The following is a 16,474-nucleotide window of genomic DNA, read 5'->3' on the forward strand; positions in this document are numbered from 1 at the left end:
TCTTTAATTTAAGTTTAAATTTAATTGTTGAAGTGTTTCGTATTTTGCGCAATCTTTATGTTAGTAGGTTTTGTAAATAATTCTTTTTACTTTTATAACTGTTTCAATTATAGTTTTTCTTTCATAATTATCACTGTTTTACACTTTTGGTACCTCTAATACAAAAAATTTAAATTCCTTACAATTTTTGTGTGATTTATTAAATTTATTTCTAAATTTAACTAGTTGGACCATATTTCTTAAGTTATTAATAATATCATATTTTTTTGAATTCTGCAAAATAATTCCAAAAACATATTTTAGTAATTTGTTATTATTTCGGCTGAAATCGATGATATTTTAGAATACCGATTTCTTACACATCACACAATTCGTTCATCAGAATGACTAATATCTTAAATTTGTTTACTATTACTATATATTACTATTACTTGTTTAATATTACAAAAGCTTGAATAATATATTATTAGGAACAAATAAAATGCAAAATTATATCTATTTATTTTTATAGAGGGGATAACTGGAAAATGAATAGTTTCTAATCAGAGAATATTTTCACTAACGACTTCAGTTCTGCATTAAACTCAAAAATAACAATTTTTATACCATATATTTTTATTTATTGTTAGGGCTTAAAAATAAATATAAGGATAGGCACTGATTGGTTTGCAGGAACAGTTATAACTTAACCACTCTAATTGTAAAACTCTACACGAGTAATTTTTAAAAAGAAAATTTGATTAGTTGATATATTAAATTCGTGAAAAAAAAGAATACTTAAAATTATGCTGACATATACTGTATTTCACGGAGGGGAAGTACATTTAAATTTTTTAATCAACATGCTAAGTAGGAAACAATCCCTATCTTTTGGAGTGCCTCCGATCTGGTATATATTGTTCGCTCTTACCAATGATGGTCACTTATCTTATCCAAGATGTACAAGTTCTTCGGCTTGGTATTGCTCTCAGCTCTTGCAGCTGTTAGTGCAAGGAGGATGAATATCAATGCTCCTCTTGATCGAGTTTTAGAGCAGATGAATATCCAACAGCGTCAATCTGGAACCACAAGTGCACCCCTTCCGACGATCCTGCTGGATCCAAAAGTAAGATTTTAGAAATCGATTATATTATAACTACCATTTTATATAACTCTATTAATAATGAAACTAATGACATTCTGTTACAGGTGAAGTATTCTGGCGCTACGTTTTTGGGCGTAGACTCAATGAAAAGAACATCTGACTGTTGGACAGAAATCAACGGAAACGAATTGACCATAGACATCAATTACGGATTCGGACTGGCGACCATAGTGCTTCCTCACTTGGAGATTGACGGTAAGAACATGTCGGCGTACGCTACGGTTCGGGAAAACTCCGTTCACTTGTCATACACTGCGACCATCGTTGAACAAAAATGCCATATCAAGCTGAACGAACTCAAGGTTGAAAAGTTGGGAAATGTGGAATTTGGAGCTTCCAGGCCCGAGTACGACGGCTCCAATTTGGACGGGTTCTTCAAATTGGTGGTGACACCGACATTGAACGGGATCGTGGACTCCAATTTTGCAAAAATCGAAACTGCTTTGCAAGCTTTATGCAAAGTTGAAGATTTCCAAAGCGCTGGACAAGCTCCTCAACTTCTAATGTCACTTTTGTAACCTTTCTACTTGGCTAAGAAAATTAAATGGTTTTATGTTTTAAATAAATAATTTGTTGATTTTTATTAAAATATTGTCTATTAATGTTTAGAAATAAACCTTATTGCCTCTTTCCATTTTTTGTTCAGTGGTTCTTCATTATCAACAAGCTAAAGAGACCAAATAGCTCTTATAACAAATAGCATGATCTAATGGAACATATTATTCATTGCTTTATCCCATCATATTTTGTTTGGCTACACATACTTTTTTATCCTATTATATGCGCATCACATAATGTGTGACAGTTATAATAGTTTTCCTATTTTAGAAATTATGTCATACTGCTTTTCATCAGATTGTAATGGGAAAAAAATATCGAATTTAGAAATGAAACTTAAAATGCCACGAAGACTAAATGGCATGACAGTTTAAAATATTTAAGTATCTAGAGCTATCTAGTTTGATGCACTACAGCAAATTTTTAAGAAGTAATGTTTTTATTTACTATTCATGAGATTACATTTTATGTGAAACATTGAGCATATAAAAATGTTTTTTTACATTAGGATGGAATCTTATATTTTTACCAAGCTTGTTGCTGAAAAAATACTGACCAGATGCACCGGCTCTTTTCGTTGGAGGCTGAAAGATAGTAACATGATAACTGTATAACATGGGAGCGTGGCAAAGAGAACTTCATACAGACATACATAAGAAGTCATTAGTTTTCCTCATTCAACTAATTCTACACTGCGTGAATCGATTCGCGATAAATATTAAGAAATTTTAAATCGATAGACCTAAAATTGTCCATTATATTAGGTCTCATTACTCCTGTATCCATTATTCAACTTATTTACAGATTATTTTAACCTGAGGATCCCCGCAGACCCCAAAATTTAGGAATTTTTCAAAAAAATTAGGCAATTGTAACATATTGTAAATGAAGTTGTGGAAGTCCAATCGGCCGAGAGCCCGTACAAAAAAAAAATCGACATTATTGTAAACTTTGATAGCACTTTTTTAATCTTGAAATTGAATTAAAATTACATTGTCAATAAATAAATGAGAGTCTGCCAGTCAAATTATGCTACTTGTAAAAATGGCTGCTGATTGGAAACGTAAAAATAAAAAAAAATACCAGGAATCATTATACGTACACATGTCTAATAACACTCAAACTAAAGCTAGTTTAAATTGCTATAACGTTTATCTTCGTAATAGTTTTTATGATAATTGTCAAAATTAATTTTAATACACCAAAACTTGTCTAAGTACTCCTGTGCCTATTATTCATCTTATTACTATTAATAATCTATATTATTTTAACCCAAGGAATGCGTTCTGGGATTCCTGTGGACCCCAAAGTTTAGGTTCTTCGAAATAAATTTGAAAAAAATAATTGTGTAGCAATAGGTAAGTCGTTTTACTGATATTTTATTCTTTTAAATCATGGTTAAATACTTACATGCATAGTGCTAATCTGGAAGAACATCATATATTTTTATTATCTTGACACCTCAAAATTTTCCCTCTGTTGGGACCACAATTACTCTCTGAGAAGAGATCTATAAGTATGTTACCTGCAAAAATGGTGGTTATTTGTAAGCGGCTGCAAGAACTATATCTCAGAAATTATTTTTATTTAAGATGTCTCCTAGCCCTCATATGAAAGCTTGTGTAAAGTATAATTAATTAAGGAGTTTATGACCCTTATTTCGGTAGTAGTTTTTTTTTTGTGGTATTTGCTAAAAAAAATTGAATTCTATTTGTTCGGTCAAAATTTCATATACATGAGTTAATTTTGGCAAATATCATGTAAACTATTACAAAGATAAAAGTTATTCCTGATATATAGATTCCCTAAAATAAATTCACCAACTAGTGATTTTTAATAAAATATTTCTATCTAAAAAAATATATCTCGGAAACTATTGAAAGTAAATTGCTCTTTTAGGACTCATACTTTAGCACATTTACACTACTCTAAATGATGTTCTATTAGATTTTCTAGTGTTGTAGGCAGTTATGGAGCTCCGAATGAATAATTAATTTTTTCTAATGTTTCAAACAGCAGCCATTTTTACATGTAGCATAATTTGACTGGCAGACTCTCATTTATTCTTTGACAATGTAATTTTAATTCAATTCCAAAATTAAAGAAGTGCTATCAAACTTTTCATCAGATAATGTCGTTTTTTTTTTGTACGGGCTCTCGGCCTATTAGACTTTCAACTTTATTTACAACTTAGTCACAATTACCTGATTTTCTTTTTTTAATAATTTATTGGAAAGTACCTAAACTTCTAGGGCAGCGTGAATCCCAGAATGCATTTCTAAGATGGAAATAATCTGCTAATAAGTTGAATAATAGACATAGGAATAATGAGACTTAATATAACAGAAAATTTTTGGTGTATTGATTTAAAATTTCTTAATGTGTTCGACGATATTACAGGTCATTATCGCAAAATGATTCACACAATCTAGAATTAGTGGAATGTGAAAAATTAAAGATTCCTTATGTATGACGTGCTCTTAGCCTCGCTCCCATGTTATACAGTTATCATGTTACTATCTTTCATCATTCCAGGAAAAGCGCTGGCACCTCTGGTTCAGTAATTTTTCTGTAACAAGCTTGGTAAAAATATAATATTCCTTCCTAATTTAAAAAACATTTTTTTATGCTCAATGTTCCACATAAAATGTAATCCCATAAATAATTGTCTTTCATGAATAGTAAATAAAAACATTACTTCTTAAAAAATTCCTATAGTCCATCAAACTAGCTATCTCTAGATACTTAAATATTTTAAACTGTCATGCTATTTAGTCTTCGTGGCATTCTAAGTTTCATTTCATTCCCAATTCGATATTTTTTTCGAAGCATTATAACATAATTTCTAAAATAGGAAAACTACTATGACTATTAGCATAAAGCGATGAATATTATGTTCGACTAAACCATTGAACAAAAAATGGAAAGAGGCAATAAGGTTTATTTCTAATCGTTAAAAAAAAAAATGGTTTAGTAACAATCAACAAATTATTTTGAAGAGTCATTTTGAGTGGAGTATTCTTTTCTTGTTCAATGTATTCGTTGTTGGTTGGTTTTCAGGATGTGGCTCAATTGTTTTAAAAAGGTACTGACCGAATAGCTGAAAAATGTCCCTGTCAACTCGTCCTTTAATGAATGAGGGAGAAGAGAGCTTAGAAACGAAGCTGGAATGTAAGAAAAGGATAACTGGATTGTGGTATGAGGAAAGGTCATCTATAGATTTGATAATGGCCCGGGAACAGGAAATTTGGGAGGTTATAAATATATCTAGGATTTCAGGACGTTTCTTGAGAGATGTACGCCAGTAAGTAGAACTCATGGGACGTGAGGATAGAATAGCTATTCTCCATCCTCTGCACCAATATTACTATAGAGTAACATAATTGTGGTGTTTAAATATAGTTAAAGTAAATTTAGTATTATTCACCCGAATATTTTGCATCCAAGTTTTAGACATATTGAGTATCACAACCTTACAATATATAATAAACTTTGAGTTGGTTAATACAAATTCCTTCAACATTTAACGTCCAATTTATATCAATGCCATTGCTAAGATTGTTACGGATCATCATAAATTAATGAACCCAACTATCAGTGAATAGATAATATTAACATAAAGCCCACCTTACACGACTAATATTCTTTAATATGGTACATGCAGGTATAATACACTTGTCTATATAAGTGGTATCCATGATATTGTGTTAAATGTAAAATGTTTTTGCATATTAAATGTTATAAGTATAGCATTGTGAGTAGCTCTATTTAAAGTCATGTTTTATGGTAAATGCATAAGAGCTCCTAGCGGATTTTCTGAGCAACTTGTTTAGTAACCTTTCCTTCCAAAACTTCATGTAATTGTTTACTTCTAAGTTTTTAACAGTAATTTATTACAACATAAACTATATACTAATATAAATGAAAAGTTGAAGTGTAAAAGTTTGGCTACTGATTGTATTTTTTAAATGTACAAAACACAAGACAAAAGAAAAAAACACAAACTACGAGTAAGTAACCTAACACGACAATAAATAAAACAGTGACAAGCTCAGCTGGTCTGTTTCGTGACGTCATTCTTCATTTAATAGACCTGCTAACAGATTCTCAGCCTCGTTACATGTTATATCGTTTTAACATGGTAAAAGAAGAAAATATTTCTCCATTTAATAGAAGTTTTTCCATTTAACAAGCTTTAACATGTTAAACTAAAGATCATGAATAGCCCTATTATTACTACAATATACCCAAGTCAAAGTTGCCGCTTTAACTCGCACGGTTACGACCGTGTACGAGGATATCAAGTAAAAATATGAATATACACTAACACACAATGCAGTTGATTTTCACGACGGCTACTGGCAGCCTTTCCCTTTAAGAGTAAGGAATATAATAAATAAAGTAGGTAAGGAAATATAATAAAATATTAGTTCAGTATTTTAACCTCAAATTGTTTTAAAACACTCACGGGATGTTACTGAGTAATTTGAAACATCGAATTTAAAAGTAGGTTGTTTAAAGCATTTCCCAAATAATGAGCAGGTATGTGGCGCCCCTAAACACAATACTCATTTTTTGGCTTTGTCATAGACATACAATTAGCAGTAATTGCATTTAAAAACTGATTGACATTAACAAAATCCGATACATTTTTTAATTTATTAGTACGAAACGTGTGCGTATGCACTAGCTAGCAACTGAACATATGTTGCATCGTATTCCACAATAGACTATATTTTTCAGTGAACTAGAATAAAAACAGCGTCAGCACAATAATAAGTGATACTGCTCACATGAGAGCTAAAATTGAGGTGAGTAATCACTTATTTATAGGCTTTACAGTGATCAGTTTGTGCGTTCCTTAATACAAACGGCAGCCATAGTCTCGTATTAGAGATAAAAGTTTCAGCCTTTGGTCAGTAGCCCTAGGGAACGAATTGAGGGAAAGCTGTGCGCTCTGTTCTTCATTACGCATATTAATACGTAAACCAGTATTGTACTTTCTTTAAACCAATTTCCTACAACTCTCTATTCTTATCTCGACTCACTATGAAATGAGATATTTTTATATGGTGATGTCTAGTAAAAATACCACCAAGAGGTCCAGCAGCCTGGGAAATACATCCAGAAAATCTCTAGCTAAGCAAACAGCTAGAAAATCCATAAGAAATACCCCACCTGTTACACCAGGTAGCTCAATTGACGGAATGGACTCCCAATTTGCAACTTCTAAATCAAAAATGACTGAGGACTCTCCATTCTTTACGCCAAACCCATACGGCGTATTAACTAACATAACTGTCAAAAACATGAAAACTAATCAAATCCTGGTGCCCTGCCATGTTGTAGGTCTGAGGCGATGCCCTCTCTCTTTTCTTGCGTGATTTTAAGAAAATGTGTTGTATACATATTGTCTATACATTCCATAGTATTCGCCTGTTCCGGGAATAGTGTTATGTTTATTATACTTTCTACAACATTCAATCTTGAGGAGCTGCCTCGTGCCTTTACCTAGTTTCTCAAATTCTGTTGTGTAAGGCCTACTCCATGGGTCTGCATCCACCTCATCACAGAGTTCTCTACAGCTCCGTCGTTTGCTTTCGATGCTTTGTTGGAGGTTCCTTCGAGCTTTCTTGAACTCCGGAATAAGTCTCGCTCTTTGGTAACGTCTTCTTGTTTGGTCGCAACACCGGCGAAGATCGGCAATAGTATACGTCCACCAGTACTCTGAGGAATGAAGTTTTCCATGGTTTGAACGGGTCATAGCTGCATCCCAAGCCCCAGATATAAAATAGGTCAGTATGCGCCCCTTTTCCTCAGCTGACTCTTTCAATTCACACTCATCGTTCAGCATTAAAGTGGTGTCTGCTTCTTTCTTCAACAAGGAGTTCCACAGGCTATCACGCATACCGCTTCGTAAGAAACAGTTTGAAATGCACTAACCGCCCTTAAAGAAACCCAGTGATAAACTGAAACATTTCTCCTTCATGATTTGGTAACCATCACTTTATTCCAAATCGGGGCTCTATATAACATCATGGAGGAAACAACAGTAGAAAGAAGCCTTCGACTACTATCTCTGGGACCTCCAACGTTTGGCCTAAGGCGTGACAAAAAGGAGGCTACTTTAGCAGATTTGGCGCTGAAATATTCCGTGTGAACATTAAAGCGGAGACGCATCTATCATGATTCCATGGTATTTTAATCAAGAATTTCGTGCCTAACAACCGCGACAGTGATGGACTCAGTTTGCTTCCTGCTAGTTACTAGGAGATAATCGGTCTTGTGATCTACAAGTTGTAGGCCTACTGAAGACAGCCAACCTCGGACCGTAGCAACAGCCTGGTTAGTGTTCAGCGTGGTTCTCCATCGACAACTCTTCTTTCTTGTAGGCGTATCCAGTGTAATCAATATAGCCTGGTGATCATTGTTTGTATAAAGTCCACAAACCTTCCAAGTTGCAATCCATTGCAGGCGACCACTCAAAAACGACAAATCGATGATCTGCCTGCTCTAGTAAACGTCGGGTTTATACCAGTGTTCATAAAGATCATATCACTTATTTGTGTAAAAGCTTCGAGAAGAACTTCACCACGTCGATTTGTTAACCTACTTCCCCATTCAGTTGCCCATGCGTTGAAATCACCTGCTATGATAGCTGGCTTATGGCAACTACCCTCTAAGACAATGCGATCCAACAAATTTGCAAAGTCTTCTATTGTGATGCTGGGATCGGCGTAGCAACTAAAGATGTTCACGTTGTTGATCTTATCCCATACAAAGCCAGAGTGCGATGTAGTATTCACTTCCTGAATAGCTGAAAAGTACAGGCCCAAATAGCAGCTTTACCACTGACATCGGATACCCACGAGTTGCCATCTAGATTTTTATATTGTTCGCAGAGAATAGCCTCGTCGATGTGCTGTTCCCGTACTGTTTGGTAAAGGAGATCCTGTGCAGCTTCACAATGGTTCAAATTCAGTTGGAGTATTCTCATCTGTGATGTTGTTGGATTTTCATTATTGTTCTCAATGCTGAACGGAATGCTGGAGACTTACTACTTCCCCTGGAGTGGTCAGCATCTCATGTGCATGCGCATTGCGGTTTCTGGTCGCAGTCAGTAGCTTTGTGACCCGCTTTACCACGGTTTTGACATAGGGAGGTGCTATCCTTTCCAACACAATTCCGGGCTATGTGTCCGTACTCCCAGCAACGGAAACACTTTGGAACTCTAAGTATTTCGCGTATTCGGCTAACCACCAGTCTTACTCGGTCCTTTTCCTGAGCCATAATCTTCCTAGCCTGGAGAAGCGGAAGTGAAATGACATGAAAACCATAGGCTTTCCGGATGGACTTTACTGCTGTGATAGGCATTGACTCTTCACCCAGGAGAGGTTTAAGGCCTCCGCAACTTTCTTTTTGGTGGTGAGATCATCCAAATCTCCAGCTCGAAAAGGGACTCCTCCGTCCAAGTCCACACTTCTGCTTCTTCACCAAACACACCCTCCATTGATCTTTTTAGTGAAGTAAGAGATTTCTCTTTCTTCTAGTTCAATTGGAGTAAAAGGTCGTTTTTTATCAATTTTCGGACTTTTATGATTGCTGAAGCCATTTACACCATCTTCTCTCACCTTCCGCAGGAAATCTGAGTAGGACTGTCTCTCCGGTATTTTTATAATTACTGCATCAGGCCTCGGAGGCTTAGGGCGAGGTTTCTTCCTCGATCTTTTTCGCACATCTTGCCATTGCTCTTCATGTTGTTCTTCACGTTGAACTGCATTAGATCTCTGAGGGCGACCTACATTATAATGCACAACTAGTGCATTGGGTTGTGCGGTTTTCTTCTTATTCTTATTTATATCGTCCACCAAAGAAGGTGTGTCTGAAACTGTCCCCTCTAACTTTACAGGATTCTTCCTCGGTGGACTGACCTCCTCCGTTTGGGTGTGATCATCTGCAGATTTGATAGGGAGGGCAGCTGTTTCCAACTTTTCAAAGTATAGTAGGATTTCGCATTCGAAATTCCTTATCTTACCATGGACATTATTCTTGGTGCAATTGAAGGAGAGAAGCTGCTTAATTTTGATTCCAAGATTTTACATCACCTCTGTTGTGGTTAGTCTTGTGGCATTAAATGCTACAATGGCCAAGTCTTCCACCATTGCAGCACAGCGGTCGTATGATGACGACGAAGGGGAATGTTTGTGTTTGTGTTTGTGTACCAGTTAAGTATCGGCGAAAGCAAAATTTCAAAAAAGAAAGAAGGAATAAGATCTAACACGTGTGAACTGCCTTTATTGGGCTCGGTACATCTCTTTATATAGGTTCGATCAGCTGATCTCCTCAGTCAGCTGACATCGATGTAACATCTGTAACTTATGTACGTATAGATACTTAGAAATGTAATTGCTCAATTATTTATTATTGCTTCGAAATCAGAGAACAAAATATTTTTGGTACTCAAATTTTTAAAAATAGTTCGTTTATGGTAATTACACGTAACTTTTGGTTATTACACATAGTTTAAAATAAAAATACGTTCAATAGATTCAACCGTAAAATAGATTCAAAACCAACTTTGAAACTGACTATATTGTAACATCAATTAAGTTTTTAATTATTTGGCCGAAATAATATTTACTGATCTCTCTTTTTCTTTTTTAACATTGTCAATAAGAAGAATAAGAATGCATGAAATTTTAATTAAGATGAAACTAATTTTTATTTGTTGAAATTTTATTAACTATAAAAAATACAAGTAAATGTATCATATTCACATTTACTTATTGTATTTTTGATATATGATATGACAGCCTTGTGGAGAAACTACCCATTCTGCGACAATATTATGCTGTAATTAATATTAAGCTGAGCAAAATTGGAAAAACAATTATATAACTGTATTTCACTGAGGGGAAGAACATTTAAGATCTTTGAGTTATAAGCAATTCGTCTCTTTTGAAGGTTCTTCAATATGGTACATATTCTTCGCTCTCGCTAATGGTAATCTCTTCACCTTCCCAAGATGTACAAGTTCTTCGGCTTGGTGTTGATTTCAGCTCTTGTTGCTGTTAGTGCAAGGAGGATAAATATTAATGCTCCTCTTGACAGAGCTTTAGAGGAGATGAATATCCAACAGCGCCTATCTGGAAACACAAGTGCACCATTTCCGGAGATCCAGCTGTATCCAAAAGTAACTTTTTAGAGATAGATTATTTTATAATCTAACATTTTATATACCTTTTTTAATAACGACACTAATGGCATTCTTTTACAGGTGAAGTATTCTAGGGCTACGTTTTTGGGCGTAGACTCAATGAAAAGAACATCTGACTGTTGGACAGAAATTAACGTAAATGAATTCACCTTAGACATCAATTACGGATTCGGACTGGCGTCCTTGGTGCTTCCTCACTTGGAGATTGACGGTAAGAACATGTCGGCGTACGCTACGGTTCGGAACAATTCCGTCCACTTGTCATACACTGTGTCCCTCGTTGAACAAAAATGCCATATTAAACTGAATGAACTCAAGGTTGAAAAGTTGGGAAATGTGGAATTTGGAGCTTCCAGGCTCGAGTACGACAACTCCAACTTGGACGGGTTCTTCAAATTGATAGTAACACCGATGTTGAATGGTATCCTGGACACCAACTTCGCGAAAATCGAAATTGCTTTGCAAGCTTTATGCAATGTTAGAGATTTCCACAACCCAGGACATGCTCCTCAACTTCTAATGTCACTTTTAATTTAATTTCTAAAGTTTTTAATAAATAATTTGTTTGCCTGTTATTAAGCTAATTTTATTAAGGCTTAAAAATAAACCATATTGCCTCTATTAGTTTATTTTATAATAATTCAGCATTCTCTACAAGCCATACATAGCAAATAGCTATTAACAAAACGTTAGACCTTTCAGGTTTTTAAACTTAAAGTTGGGAATCATAACAAATAATATGTACCACACAAACATATACAAACATTTAGTAAACATCAGAAAAGCTCAGGCCCAGATCTAATAATCCTAAATTTAATTGTAAAAATATTTTTAAAAAAATACAACTACATTTCCTTAACACCAACTATTTTTTTTTTTTTTTTTTGCCTCAATTACTGACTTATTATAACTTATATACTGACATTGAGGACCTATTTAGCTCAAGGGTGGGTATTTTAAGTTCCATTCCTTGTGGCAACCGAGAATATTGAAATTAATAAACCCAGGCGAGTATCGAACCCACAACTTACTGAACTAAACCCTCTGGGTCTGGGACCAGTGCCCCAACCAACTAAAAGACACGCAAAAACCTAAACAACCATTATACAGACATCAATACAATAAAGTAATAATAATAATAACAATAACACTAATCTGAATCAACATAAAATGAACATGTTTAATACAATCTGAAAATTTGCAAATAAAACCAAATATTAAATGTAATTAACAAGACATGGTGTAGTAGATAAAATAAATTACTTAAATACACAAAAATTTAAAAAAATGAATCATTTTAAGTTAAAGAATTAGATATAAAGTCCAAGCTCTTTACATTCAATAATATATAAATTTGTATCGTTGATGATTTCCTGCATTTAAATGAAATTAACACATTTTTAAATTATACTATTTAATTTATCATAGATTTTTGAAGAAATGGTTATATGGATTCCTGAGACTGATTGGAGGCCAAATCAATAAATATGATTTTATAAAAAAAAAAAAAATTAAGTTAATAATCTATATTGTCATTTAATTTATTTTAATATTAAATTAATAACTGAAATCTATTCCTGAATTTATAATATAATGAGATGAGATAAAATATCCAATTATAAACTCATATTAAATCTTACCTCAGAAACAGGAGTACTTTGATTAGGCGACACAATAATCTGAAAATTCATTTCAGCATTAATTATATAACGATATTCAATTTAACATTTAATTGCTCATTATGTCTCACCTCAGAAGATTTGCTCTTTTAAGTGATATAATAATTTGAAAATCTACTTCATAATTAATGATACAATGAGATACAATTTGTAATATAATTTTTGGACAAAAATGATCTGCTTTATCCAGCACATTTGTTGCTTATTGTTGTCTTATCAAAGAAAGCTGAGAAAGCGAGAAAATTATTTCATCATGGAAGGTGGGCCTATAATTGGCTCTGAATTATGAAACCGATAATGTCAGAGCAGGCGGTCATTGAATTAAACAATCACTCCCTAGATAATTCAAGAGAGATATGCGCTCGTAGAAGAAGCGTTTAATATTTTCTATTTTTTTTTTCCTCAGATCAATAATGAAGCTGCATTAATTAACAATGAGAAGCTTACGCAATGTGGCCCGTCTTGGAGGTATAGCTTCTCCATATTGGGGTTTACATGAAATAAATTATATGAGGAATTGGTTGGGGGGTACGGTCAAATCAAAACACAAATAAGTTGAAGTAGCTTATTTAATCGTGCCAACGTTTCGGTCAGAATTTCTAGCATTCATCAGGGCTAAGAACAGAATAAGATAACAACCAATAATAAGGAGAATAAAAAAGAAAATATAAACATAATGACATAAAGTAAATAATTGTAGAGAATGGAATTAATAAAATAAAGTGATGAGAGAAGTGGAAAATAAAATGTATACATAGGTAAATGAATAAATAGGTAAAATAACATAATTAAGGAAATAAAATAAAAATGAAGTTATATAATGCAAAGAAATATGAACATATAAGTTTATTAAAAATTTAAAAATTAAAATCATGGAGAGAAAAATAAAATTGAAAGAAAGAAAATATATGTAACAAATGAAATATATTTCTAATAATAGATAAAGAGGCAAAATATAAGTAAAGTTTAACTAAAAGAAATGAATAGACAAAAAAATTATATAATTTTAGAATTTATTAACATTATCATATTCCGCCTTTACTCTGTATGTATCCAATAGTTTTTATACACTAAAGGTTCATAATAGTTATTATATACTAACTGACTTCTCTTTGTATGAAAAGTAACAAAACCTTGTTGATCTTATGTAGAGTATTGAAAAATACGTAAACAAAAAAACGCTTCGTGTAAATAAGGTCAGCAAAATCTGTTTTAGAAAAAATGAGCCAGATTTGTTTTCTGTGTCTTTTGAAATTCTTAAAGACGAATTTTTGTATAAATATAAAAAAAAAAATTAAATTTTTGGATTTGATTTTGGAGGATATTTATTTTCAGCCGATGCCCTGTGTTTACAAAATGACAATTTATTCACTCTTCACAATTTTTTCTAAAGTCAACGCTGTTGTAGCTTGGCAAACTGAATTTCCGCTCTTCCAATTCTTATTTTATACATTTTAGATTGTATTCGTTTCTATTGAAATAGTGTAAATGTATTAAAAATAAAGATAAATTTCGAATAAAAAAATATTACCATAATAGTTTATATTCAATGGTTTTTGAAATGTTAAAAACGAATATCAATTTTATTCCTCCATTATAAAAAATATTTCATCTATTTCGGACCAAATTATACTGTCATAATCAATACTATGGATCTTATTATAATATAGAAGGAAAATAATATACCAATCGAATGGTTTTCTAATGTAAAATACTAAAAATGTGTTTTAAATTGTGATTAAAGGGTTTAAATGTGTACAAATCACAAAAAACAAAAGTAACTTCCTGTAAAGTAGGTCATTTTTGGGATTTATAAAAATATCTTCACTACTTTATTCAAAATCATTTAATGAAATAAAACAAATCATTATTTTCATCAAAACAAATTTTTATTTATAAAAATAATAGCAAAAATACAAAACTGAAAAAACAAAATTGCTCCTTGTGGACCTAGAACATTAGAACTAGACGCAACAGGAGTATCTTTTCGAAAATTAATCAAGTTGCAAGGATATTGCGGCTGTGCCTCAATTTCGACAAATTTAGAAGCGATGATCTTGTTCAAAGAAGGAAGAATCGTCGACTTGAAGTACCCGTTCAAATTAGAGTCATCCAGCTCAGATCGGGACCCTTTGAATACAATGTTTTCCATCCTCTCGATGCTGTAATCGTCCAGTGTGACGCTGCACTGTGAGCTTTCCACATGTTTGGTGTACTTGAAGAGGAAGGAATTGTCCCGTACCCTAGCATATGCCGACATGTTTTTTCCGTTTATCTCCAGGTTAGGAAGCACTATGGTCAGAAGTTTGAACCCGTAATGGACTTCGATGGAAGTGTCCAGTCCTTTCACTTCTTGCCAGCAATCATTAGTCCTGTATAGAGAATCCACGCCCAGGACAAGAGCATCGGAATGAGTCATCTGTAAGGCAAACATAAACAATTGATAATAAAAATTTTTCAAGAAGGGGAAGCAACAAAAAAAAAAAAAGGGAAAAAGAAGCAATTTAAAATTCATACCCCGGAACTTTCAGGCGTTTGTTGGGGCAATGAAATTATCCCCTGTTCACTTTGTTGAATATCCAATTGTTCAAGAATGTGATCAACCGAACCGCTAAAATTAACCCTCTCCCCACCAACAGCTACTAGAGCTGAAAGCAATACTAAACCAAAGGTCTTGAACATGTTGGAGGACGGTCTGGCTGTAGTGGGCGACCGCTGACAGTATATACCCGAACGAAAGCACTCGAAATGATACGTATTGTTTACTCATTATGATGCCTTGAGATATATGAAATGTGCCTCCCAGCTAATTTTTTTACTTTATTAATAATCAATCATCTTCCCATAATTCATTATGCTCGTTTATTTTTCGTAATCAAAATTCCTGGGATTTCCTAATTACTGATGTGAATGAAGTATTAGATTGGGTAAGAAAAACATCAGTATAGGTCCCCGATGCGAAAACGCAGCCCAGAAAACAAAGATCTATAAATAATTAAAAAAGTTAATTTCTATCACACATAGACTTAACTCTTATAATTACTTAATTTATTTGATAAAGTAACGAATAAGGTATTTTCTTTTTTTTTTTGTTTATAACTCCTAAACAATTTACCGTAGCAAACATTTTATCCCCGTAAAACATTAATGAACATGTAATTCTGCTTTGAATGAGTACTATATCATAATAATACTTGTTGCATATGGACTTGATGGCACCATCGTTAGGAGCCTAAGGATCTACCGGAGTAAGTAAATTACGACTATTCCACTTGATAAAATCATTACACTATACTACTCAATCGATGCAATGTTTAATGTTCTTTTAATATAACTTTTTTGCTAGGATCTACTGTTATTTATAATAGTATTTACAGAAGAAAAAGGGAAAAAAAATCTTTAAATTTCGTTGTTCATTACTTAATCAAACTAATTATATATAGGTGCTTTGCGACCGTTTCAGGAATGCAAGAGATGCATTTATGTGTTAGTGTACACAGTACTTAGTAGCATCAAACATAGTACTTAATACTATGTATGATTTTTTGTGGTTATGGTATTCACGCTTTATTAACCTATTTAGTACTCGTTAATTAGGCATACGATAACATTTTCTTTATTTTATTAAATAAATTAGCCAGCTGATTTAAAAACATGTCATATCCTTTACTACATCAAGAGAATTATCCCCTTCCATCCAATATTTTACGAGTTTGACTTTTATCAATAATAATATATGACTTAATGTATTATGAAAACGGAACGTACTACCGAGTACACTATGATAACTAGGGTATTATATTATATTTAGAGTGTTATGTTATGATTATTATTATAATATTATAATTGTATTTCATAATATATATTGTTAGTATA

The 16,474-nt window shown here is 33.1% G+C and overlaps 3 protein-coding genes across 4 annotated transcripts; 2 read left to right on the forward strand and 1 right to left on the reverse strand.

Annotated features, from left to right (window-relative positions):
* Positions 1-913: 913 nt before the first annotated feature.
* On the forward strand, positions 914-1,776 carry LOC106689975 (uncharacterized). Its single transcript, XM_014435207.2, has 2 exons — positions 914-1,105; positions 1,189-1,776. The coding sequence occupies exons 1-2, from the start codon at positions 938-940 to the stop codon at positions 1,660-1,662; spliced, it is 642 nt and encodes a 213-aa protein (XP_014290693.1). The 5' UTR covers positions 914-937; the 3' UTR covers positions 1,663-1,776.
* A 4,697-nt stretch (positions 1,777-6,473) lies between these two features.
* LOC106689973 (uncharacterized) lies at positions 6,474-11,485 on the forward strand. 2 transcript variants are annotated; one of them, XM_067049198.1, is made up of 2 exons: positions 6,474-6,513; positions 10,980-11,485. In XM_067049198.1, exons 1-2 carry the CDS (start codon positions 6,496-6,498, stop codon positions 11,454-11,456), a joined length of 495 nt encoding a protein of 164 aa, XP_066905299.1. In that variant the 5' UTR covers positions 6,474-6,495; the 3' UTR covers positions 11,457-11,485. The 2 variants fall into 2 exon arrangements, with proteins under 2 accessions (XP_066905299.1, XP_014290691.1); XM_014435205.2 differs by lacking the exon at positions 6,474-6,513 and adding an exon at positions 10,528-10,895.
* A 2,941-nt stretch (positions 11,486-14,426) lies between these two features.
* On the reverse strand, positions 14,427-15,310 carry LOC106689976 (uncharacterized). The gene is made up of 2 exons (XM_014435209.2): positions 15,116-15,310; positions 14,427-15,017 (listed from the first exon to the last, which is right to left on the reverse strand). The coding sequence occupies exons 1-2, from the start codon at positions 15,278-15,280 to the stop codon at positions 14,475-14,477; spliced, it is 708 nt and encodes a 235-aa protein (XP_014290695.1). The 5' UTR covers positions 15,281-15,310; the 3' UTR covers positions 14,427-14,474.
* Between the last annotated feature and the right edge of the window lie 1,164 nt (positions 15,311-16,474).

This window comes from Halyomorpha halys, unplaced genomic scaffold (assembly GCF_000696795.3).
Source record: "Halyomorpha halys isolate HHAL.00 unplaced genomic scaffold, Hhal_1.1 Scaffold1538.1, whole genome shotgun sequence".
Lineage (NCBI taxonomy): Eukaryota > Metazoa > Arthropoda > Insecta > Hemiptera > Pentatomidae > Halyomorpha > Halyomorpha halys.

Bases quoted from the DNA above. Each gene is read 5' to 3' on its own strand.
- LOC106689975 (XM_014435207.2), top strand. From the start codon at position 938: ATGTACAAGTTCTTCGGCTTGGTATTGCTCTCAGCTCTTGCAGCTGTT. The intron at 1,106-1,188 runs GTAAGATTTTAG...ATTCTGTTACAG, and splicing joins CGATCCTGCTGGATCCAAAA to GTGAAGTATTCTGGCGCTAC.
- LOC106689973 (XM_014435205.2), top strand. From the start codon at position 10,728: ATGTACAAGTTCTTCGGCTTGGTGTTGATTTCAGCTCTTGTTGCTGTT. The intron at 10,896-10,979 runs GTAACTTTTTAG...ATTCTTTTACAG, and splicing joins AGATCCAGCTGTATCCAAAA to GTGAAGTATTCTAGGGCTAC.
- LOC106689976 (XM_014435209.2), bottom strand. From the start codon at position 15,280: ATGTTCAAGACCTTTGGTTTAGTATTGCTTTCAGCTCTAGTAGCTGTT. The intron at 15,018-15,115 runs GTATGAATTTTA...TTTGCCTTACAG, and splicing joins AAACGCCTGAAAGTTCCGGG to ATGACTCATTCCGATGCTCT.